This window comes from Hippoglossus hippoglossus, chromosome 16 (genome assembly GCF_009819705.1).
Source record: "Hippoglossus hippoglossus isolate fHipHip1 chromosome 16, fHipHip1.pri, whole genome shotgun sequence".
Taxonomy (NCBI): Eukaryota; Metazoa; Chordata; class Actinopteri; order Pleuronectiformes; family Pleuronectidae; genus Hippoglossus; species Hippoglossus hippoglossus.
Genome location: NC_047166.1, coordinates 5,332,308 through 5,341,783, shown reverse-complemented (window position 1 = coordinate 5,341,783; position 9,476 = coordinate 5,332,308). Strand labels below are relative to the sequence as shown.

The following is a 9,476-nucleotide window of genomic DNA, read 5'->3' as shown; positions in this document are numbered from 1 at the left end:
ACCAAGTTGAAAAGCCTGTCTTGCTCTTGGGTTCACAGTGAATGAAGGAGGACATGAGGAGAGACCAGTGTGTACTTTAGGTCTGAAAACTCTGGCAGCTGACAGAATGAGACCCAACAAATTAAGAAGACACTTAGAAACATTACACCCCAGTCACATGCATGTGTTCTTTTTGGTTGAGCTTTATCATCGTTGTAACAAAGTGATTATAATTTAATAAATTTTTTCTCTATTTTTGAAAAAGTACAGACTGGTGGAGGAATGTAGTGATAAATGTCACCAAAGTTATTGCACTATTCTTTGAAAAAAGTGGCAAATGTCACAAAAAAGTTGTTTAAAAAGTTCATGTGTATGTTATGTAAATACACATGTTAAACTTGGCCCATTTTGTCATCATTTTGTTGGGGCAGGGGAGCGGGTGGGGCATGAAAAATATTCTAGCTCCAAAGTGGGGCATGACAGAAAAAGTTTGAGAACCACTGCATTAAAGTCAATGGATGTGCTGCAGTAAATCCATTGTTCAACAAGGTATTCTGAAATTGTATTCCTCACACAAATAAAACCACATGTATTTTATAGTAAAATGCTGCTTTGGGTACGAGAATATGTTGAATCCTTCAGAAAACAACTGCCCAGATGTGAGTTACTGGACTGTAGAGAAAGTATGAAGACCCCGTTGTGCTGAGCGCCACTCCCCAGACCAATCACACAAGAGCTGAGTGTCCCATCGACACAGGCCACCATTCGGACATGACCCAGCTGTTGGATTATTACCACTGATGCCTCAATGCTGGTAAAAAGCTTTTTTAGCTTCCTTCTGCACATTTACTGTCAGTATTTATCATTAAAGATATTTAGATTTTACCTCATTTATGCTCTTTTTTTCCCCAGAAAATAAAGAAACTTCCTGCTGAATATCCTCGTTGGTTTTAAGGTAAGACTTGGAAAACGCGAATGACTTCCAGATGTAAGATGTTATCACACAACTCTGACTTATTGTTTAAATTCATGCATCGTGAATCTGTTTAGGTAAAAATTATGTAAATAACTGCACAGATAAATTGTTATTATCTTTATTGTTCTTTACAAACCTCCAATGTAAAAGCATCAACTTGTTGCTTGAAAATAATTTATAATAATTTTCCATCTTGCATGATTTCACTCGGTCATGTTGCTTTTTATGCCTCAGTTCTGCTGCTTGTAAAACAACTTTTAAACATTTAAGTCAGAGGCGAGAATATACGATAATAAACATCTTTATATTTGTTCTTTTAAATCTGTAAATAGTTTTTATGATGCATGATGGGTTTCCCCTTCTTCTTTCATTTCCCCTTTTTAGCATTTAGAGAAGAGGTCCTTTGAATTTTACTGTAAATTTGTGAAGCATACATAAATATACACTTTTTCTTTTTCCCGTTGTTAATGTATTTCATTGTTTTTCTTGAATTGTTGTTCTGTTTTTCCTCATTATTTCTTTCTTCTCATTTTTGCTGCATTTTTCTAAAATAATGTTTTATTTGTATTATTAATTTCCTTTTTTTTCAGGTCCAATGTATTAACCTGAGTCTGTCTTTCTGTCTATCTTTCATTCTTTCTTTCAATCTCTCCATCTCTCCATCATTCTTTCTTCAATGAATATGGCCAAATCAAGAAAGTAAAAATACAGAACAGTCTCTAGCCTTCCAAGCTTCAAATTATTAACTGTCAAGAAATCTTGTGTTTCAAATTCATTTTGCATCAGAATTTACAAGGATATTATAAATAATTAACGGATGTGTTTTCAGTGTAGGAGTGTCAGAATGAAAGGTGCCATAAAGGTTTTCTTCATATGCTGTCTACTTCAAGGTGAGCTATGATAAATGTTGTATTGAATAAATGTATAATTTAAGACCTGATTTTGTCCATTTCCGTTGATTTATTTAACTTATTTTGGATTTCTTTATTTTCTTTCTTAATTCTGCCAGTTTATATTATGTTAGGACACTTGTGAACTTGTTTGAATTCACCCTCACACATATTTCTCTCTTATTGTGTCCTCTCAGGTAGCTCATGCCAGCACTGGGCAGCCTTCATGCCTCAGACAGTGGAGGGTCTGAGCGGCTCCTGTGTCCTCGTCTCCTGCAGTTTCAGCTTGCCCCCAGAATGGGATCAACACCTGGATGACTCGTGCAGAGCCATCTGGAAGAGAGGCAGCTGGAGCCGAACACAAGTGTTTGATTCCAGCCTCAGCGGAGCGAGTGCAAGCCTGAACGTCCTGCAGGGAAACCTGACGGGGAATCTGCGCGAGAAGGACTGCACCACCATCTTCAACAACCTGCCCTCCAACCACTACGACAACTATTACTTCAGACTGCAGTGTGACAACTCGCTGAAGTTCAACTTTCAAACCACCGTCCTCATCATCACTCAGGGTTTGTGTAACATCCTGTTTCTCTTGTATATGTAAACCCACATCTTTTGGTTTCTCTTTGGTTTAACCCCTCATTGTCTTTACTTCTCAGATTCATTCCCCAGACCTGCTCTGAATCCATCCAGGCTGGAGGTAGAAGAAGGGACTCCTGTGAGGCTGAACTGCTCCGCTGTCACTCCCTGTCCCGTTCTTCCTCCAGTTTTGACATGGACGCCAAGTATAGGCGACGTCGAGGAGAGCATAGACAGTAAATCTGTGACGTCTCTTATGAACTTCACTGCTTCTCACCTTCACAACGGACAGAAGATCTCCTGCAACACCCTCTACAGCCGACAAGCTGGCAACAGCGACCTCCTGTATGAAAAAAGTGTGACCCTGCGTGTTTATTGTAAGTGTGAATGTCCGTATCTTATTGTTGTGTTTGCTGTTATTTCACCTCACACCATTACCACCTAAATGTAAAATGTAAATGTTTTAAAGGAATATAATTTGACATTGAAGAATATATATCTGTTCACTTTGAAGCGTGTCAGAAACAGCTAGATGCCTGTTAGCTTAGCATATCTTAGCATAAACACAAGAAACAATCTTTCTTTGCTTTCAGATTTTGTACAGATTGAGATCGAAACAGAGTCAGATATGTCAATAAAAGGCGACCTTTAAGAAGTGCTGCAAGGCAGATTAGCCAGATAGCCACTTATTTCCCTGAGAAGAAGGTGGAGACCAAAAACAGAGGTAAAAATACAGTGAATGTTTTATAAATGTTTATCAGGAGCCAACAAACACGAAAGAGCTGTGATAATAATACGTTTTTAAAAAATTCTTTCTCTTTTTAATTCTTTTTAATCTTGGTTTGTAAAAATTCCCTGTGTAGCCCAAAATTTTCAAATCACACTTTGCCTCTTAGGGCTTAAAAAGTTGCAACATCATCTGTTCTCAAGCATCGACAAAAGCCAAACTACCCCCCCAGAAAACACCTTTAAACTGGGTAAAAAAACGTTGTGTGTATCAGAGCATACTACAACATTTACATTTTCAAAATTCTCTTCCAGATCCTCCGAATAACACGTCGATCAGTTACCCTGCTCCTGCACAGGAGGGCCGCTCCGTGACTCTGACTTGCAACGCTAACGCAAACCCAGCCGTGGACAGCTACACCTGGTACAAAGAGGATGGAGATCAGGTGTCAGCAGTGGGCTCCAAGAAGAGGCTTTTAACCACAGTCTCAGAAGTCAACAACACATTTTTCTGCAAAGTCAGTAACCGATATGGAACTCAGAACTCATCCGTCACTCAGATTGATGTACAGTGTAAGTCAGACTAAAATCATGAAGACAAATATCGGCCGACGAAATCGACTGAAACCAGACTTTGTGTTTGTTTTTCAGTTTCTCCCAAGGACACGACGGTGATTGCCGATCCCACCGGTCCAATACTGGAGGGCAGCTCTGTTTCTCTGTTCTGTCGGAGCCGTGCCAACCCCTCGGTGACCAACTACACCTGGTACAAGGACGACGTCGAGGAAGAGGAGGTCGGAGCGAGCTTGGTTCTGAGCAGCGTCGACCTGAGCCATAGTGGTGATTATCACTGTGAAGCAAAAAATGCCCTCGGAGAAGACGCATCAGCAGCTGTCCATCTGGACATTCAGTGTAAGTTGATTTAACACAGTGAAGATGTTGATTTACAGTGACAGAACAGAGTGTTTCCAGTGTGCTCAAACATGATCAGGGGCCAGGACTCAGTCAGGGAGCGAGACTGTCTGGAGCGTGAACAGTGATGTATTGTCGTGTTTCGTGACAACCTTCAAATCCTTTCCATGTCAGCGGTCCACGATGACTGAGCTCTGCTGTGAGTCCACATGTGTGCCAGTGTGTTGATTTATGTGTGGAGGATTGTTTGGTTTGTGTCAAGACGTCATTTCCAACCACAGAAAATAAAGAGCTTGTCTCTGTTTAATGAAAAGACAACACTGCTTTATATGGAAGCATTTACATGTGAACCTTTACAGCGTATCCTCAATTCCCAAATCACCGGCACACAAACCCTGAGGCTACGTCCATACCGCAATGTTTTAGTTTGAAAAAACAAGTTTTCAAACTAAAACAATTTCTCAGTCCACACAAGGGTTTTGGCTGCAGATCAGTTTTTAATCCTCGACCATACTAACACATTCAACTTCATACTTTATGGCCCAGTAGCTTGATTTCAAATGTGGTGTGTGTTTAATGTTTAAATTCCCTTTGTTCACAGGCGCCTATGGACTTTTTGTGAGGGTTAAACTTTTGTATTCATGACCTTAGAAACAGACGTTCACCTCATGACCTCCACCAACAACTATATGATTTCACCCCTGTCCGTTTGTTTGTTGTTTGTTTTGTTTCCTTGGCTGCAGTAGTGACAGACACGCTGTGTCTTTTCAGATCCGCCGAAGAACACGTCCGTGCTGGTTGAGCCTTCTGCTCCGGTGCCGGACGGCAGCTCTGTGACCCTGACGTGCACGAGCGTCGCCAATCCAGCAGCGATGAACTTCACCTGGTTCAGAGTGAGAGCGAGACAAAACGAGGTGGTGGGTTCTGAGACAGACTTCACCTTCAATGTGACCAAGCTCTCAGAGGATTACTATTACTGTGAAGCCCTGAATGTCCACGGAGCTCGATACTCAGAACCTGCCCACATTGATGTCGCGTGTGAGATTTGTTCATTTTTAATTGCATGCTGTTATTTTTCCCCAGACGTTTGACTGGCGGTGCACAAACAGCTAAATCAGTTCTCCCTCTCAGTTGCTCCAGAGATCCTGCCTTCCTCCCGCTGCATCAAGATTTTATCCCAATTCCGATGCTCCTGTGACAGCCAGGGGAACCCGCTTCCCTCCCTGGTTTGGGAATTGGCCGGGGAGCCTGTCAATCACTCCGCTGACATTCCAATCAGGGAGGTTACCCTGGGGGGTTTTGGCAAGAGGAGCATCATCACTCTGTACCATCTGGACAAAGACGTGCCCTCTCTACTCTGCCTCACCATCAACTCTCTGGGCTCTGATAGTTTGGCCTTCAACGTGTCCGCCAGTGAAACTCAGCTAGGTAGAGAGATCTGCAGGATGCTGTCTTCGTATCCGTCTTTGCTTTTTGCCTAATTTGCTTCTTTGACTTTCCAGGCTTCCATACTGTGTCTCTGCTGATTGGCTCTGCAGCGGGAGCACTGGGGATGCTGTTGGTGTGTGTGCCGCTGTTGCTCTGTTGCAGGTGAAGAACTTGAGAACTTGACAAACACAGCTGAAAAGACAATCACCACATGTTGATTTTGAGGTTGCGGCTAGAGTTTCATTCAACATTAATGAGCAAACTTCCTCTTATAACTGCTACAGTAAAAACGATCCTGAGAAGAGGAATAATAATTGATTCCACGTATAACACTGATGTTTGTGTTGGTTTTAGGAAAAGGAAAGAAAGCCTGATACTGGTGGACACTTCAGAACATGTCTTCACTAATAAGGTGAGTTTCTGTCCTTGCACTATATATCAAAGGTAAATGTCAACAGATGCACTTTCAAACAGGTGCCACAAGCATTGAATTTAAAGGGGACATAGCATGCAAATTCCACTTTGTTAGTGCTTCTACAGGTTAATGTGGGTATCTGGCATGTCTACCAACCCAAAAACTCTGGGGGAAAAAAACTTGCGCATTTTGTTATAGTTCCTCTAAGTCAGAAACGTCATGCTTGAGCGACTGGATTGAGCTTCCTGGGTTTTGTGTCGTAACAAGGCACTGGAAGTCTCCCTACATGGTATTGGCCCATGCAAGGCAGCGCAGCGCCGTTCCCAAGCACGCAGCCGCCTGGCTGTTCACACGGGACGAGCATTTCTCCGCTGGTCAGCCTGCGATTCACTCACATGTGGCATTTGTCTGGATCTTTGGGACCGGGAGGCTGCAGCAGCTGCTCGGGAGCGACCGCTCGCTCTCCCGTGCGTGAGCTGGAATTTGTGTCAGCGCCACACAGCCAGCAGTGTGGAAGACTTCCGCAGTGTTCAGCGCAACTGTAACCCCCGAACCCCGACATTCAACGGGTACAACAACAAGCGGAGAAAGCAGAATCGCGGGCTGACCTTATATATACAGTCTATGGGGCTGACCAGCGCGGAGAAATGCTCGTCCCGTGTGAACAGCCAGGCGGCTGCGCGCTGGAGAACGGCGCTGCGCTGCCTCGCAGCGGTCTTCCACACAGCCAGCAGTGTGGACGACTTCCGCAGTGTTCAGCACTACTGTACGCCGGGTTACAGTAGTTACGCCGGGTTACAGTAGTTACGCCGGGTTACAGTAGTTAAGCCGGGTTACAGTAGTTACGCCGGGTTTACACTGGATGCGGAAGCGCCGCTGCGAGGCAGCGCAGCGCCGTTCTCCAGCACGCAGCCGCCTGGCTGTTCACACGGGACGTGCATTTCTCCGCGCTGGTCAGCCCCATAGACTGTATATATAAGGTCAGCCCGCGATTCTGCTTTCTCCGCTTGTTGTTGTACCCATTGAATGTCGGGGTTCGGGGGTAAATGATGGTCTTCATAGCCCCCCCCCCCCCCCCCCCCCACCTCTCTTTCTCTCTCTGTCTGTCTGCTTGTGTGCTTGTAGTGGATGGGCAGAGGGGGACATTTAATTATGTGATTGGGAAAATTAAAACTCCAGGACAACAGAAGGGGAATACAAAGTATGGGATGCATATTTGATAATTTATATCATATAAAATATGTAATTTATATCGTTTAAAATCATGGGGGGAGAGGGGGGAGGGGGGAGCTGGCTCATTAGCATTTAAAGGAACAGGCACTCAAAACAGGTCACTCTGTGGAGGGCTGTTTTAGACAGGGTAAAAAGGGTGCTGTTTTAAATGATCCTTGTGGTATTTTGACCAAAGTATGTTACAGACATTTCATTAAGACCCCAAGGAACCATATCAACTTGTGGTAAAATGGGCATGCTATGTCCCCTTTAAAGGAAGCAGGAATCTACTTGTTTTGTTATAATGTTTTTGGGTTGACTATCTATCTGAGTTTGTCTGAGTTAACCTCAGTAGCATCTTTCATTCGACTCTCTCTGCCTGCACATTGAACTTTTTCATATTCGCCGGAGAAACTATGTTTTCGGGTCGTCAATGTTTGCCTTGTGAACGCGATATCTGCGAAACACCTTGAGAAAATCATTTCACATTCTGTGAAAACATTCACTTTGACTGAAGAATTAACAGATTGGATTTTGATTGCCAAAAGTCAAAGGTCAAGGTCACTGTGATCTCTCAAAGCATATTTTAGCCTCTTGAACGCTACATCATCAGATGTGTTGAGCTTGAATGTCAGAAACAATGAATCACAGGTGTGACTGTGGGAAGAAAAAATGTCCTTTCATTGGTGAGCTGGTGCAAAATTAAGTAAGATCTGTAAATGTTAAGCAGATGTTAGTAATTGGACCTAACTGGGTAAAGAGACATTCTTTTCTTCTCCTTTATACTGAAGCTACATTGCTTGTCTTCCTGTAGAACAGCTCTTCACACCTGGATGTCATTCATGTCAGTAAAGCCATTCTGGAGGAGGAAGGTGGAGCCAATGTGGACTTTGATAAACTCCAGGTCTGTACAGAGGGAAAGCTCGAGGACGGGGAGATCAAGACGACAAATTCTGAAATCTGCTTGCTCTCAGAAGAATGCAATGGTGGAAATGCAAAGGAGGAGGAAACAGGTGCAAACACTGGAGTGGGCATTGATGGTCTTACGGGACAGAACAGTGACAAAGCGATGGCTTGACTTTAAGGGAAAATACAAGTGAATCACATCAGGATTCTGGCTGCAAAACACCCACAGAACTGTCGAGAAGCTAAGAATTCTGGGTAGAAAAACGTTTTAAAACCCACAGCAGCTGAGGTCACATCTGTTCTGCATCAGTGATGTCACACAGCTGACACAATATTTTTTTAATACATACAATAGGTAGTTACTAATAATACAGGGCTCACAGCGACTCTTTATGCTGGTGTTTAATCAGCCATAACAATACATGTTTAAACTGTAGCTAAGTACTAAAGATAAAAGCTGCCAGATTTATTATGCAACTGTTTGTTTTCAATATTTCAATGTAAACTATTGTCTTATGGTGCTCATTCATTTATTATGTAAAACGCAGAATGAAAACCGAACAGACACAGTGTGATATCTTTCAAACAATTTTATTGATATTTGTCATAATATCTTTTATAAACACAAAACTAAATCCTCTTGCACTCAAGTTGGCATTCATTTAAGAGCTAGAGTCAAAGCAAGTAATGAAATGGAGCATTTTACATGTACATGCATTCTTCAGAAACCCTTTCGCCCTTTTACATGTTCACAAATCCCACAATAATGTCAATAAACTTTAAAGTACATCATTTGTTCCAACATATTTCATTTTATTTTGAGCTACAGGATATTTACATTTCAGGTGTGTGGGTTTGGATTAAGTTCACAACACTGGAAAGCACAAAAAAAACATTCAGCAGTGATTCTCAGCATTTCTTGTCTAACTGCATGTCATTTATATATATAGATTATATAAAAAGTTATTAATACAATCATTTTACACTCACATTATTTACATTTTAAGTTGCAAAATAAGGATTTAACTGTTTATCCCTCACATTTTGCTACGTTCACTGTTTTCCCCAAAACCTTTAATTAACAGTTTCAAATATTTATCCATTTTAGCTCAGTAATGTAACTTCTGTGCCTTCTTGCTAACTAGTTTTAAAATACTCCTAATGGCAACACGCACGGTTTTGTTGTAGCTGCATAAGCTTTGTTGACCAGCTTACATTACTGTAGATTTACGATTACGACATATTTTGCTTAAAGGGGACATAGCATGCAAATTCCACTTTGTTAGTGCTTCTACACGTTAATGTGGGTATCTGGCATGTCTACCAACCCCAAAACTCTGGGAAAAAAACACTCGCGCGTTTTGATATGGTTCCTCTAAGTCAGAAACGTCATGCTTGAGTGACTCGATTGAGCTTCCTGGGTTTTGTGTCGTAACACTCGTTACGCCGGGTTTAC

General features: G+C 42.3%; 2 protein-coding genes across 2 annotated transcripts in view; one reads left to right on the top strand and one right to left on the bottom strand.

The window, feature by feature from the left end:
* LOC117777400 (hemicentin-1-like) overlaps positions 1-9,476 on the bottom strand; it is a 1,765,934-nt gene that overhangs the window by 1,625,980 nt on the left and 130,478 nt on the right. The gene's annotated exons all lie outside the window — the stretch shown is intronic.
* LOC117777412 (myelin-associated glycoprotein-like) lies at positions 780-8,456 on the top strand. The gene is made up of 11 exons (XM_034612189.1): positions 780-934; positions 1,785-1,845; positions 2,043-2,411; positions 2,502-2,798; positions 3,463-3,720; positions 3,799-4,059; positions 4,831-5,097; positions 5,191-5,487; positions 5,562-5,649; positions 5,842-5,899; positions 7,929-8,456. The coding sequence occupies exons 2-11, from the start codon at positions 1,800-1,802 to the stop codon at positions 8,190-8,192; spliced, it is 2,205 nt and encodes a 734-aa protein (XP_034468080.1). The 5' UTR covers positions 780-934; positions 1,785-1,799; the 3' UTR covers positions 8,193-8,456.

What these genes read in the sequence shown, in the direction of transcription:
- LOC117777412 (XM_034612189.1), top strand. Translation starts at nt 1,800, where the DNA reads ATGAAAGGTGCCATAAAGGTTTTCTTCATATGCTGTCTACTTCAAG. An exon ending in CATATGCTGTCTACTTCAAG is followed by an intron (nt 1,846 to 2,042) that starts GTGAGCTATGAT and finishes GTGTCCTCTCAG; the next exon opens with GTAGCTCATGCCAGCACTGG. An exon ending in TGTCCATCTGGACATTCAGT is followed by an intron (nt 4,060 to 4,830) that starts GTAAGTTGATTT and finishes GTGTCTTTTCAG; the next exon opens with ATCCGCCGAAGAACACGTCC.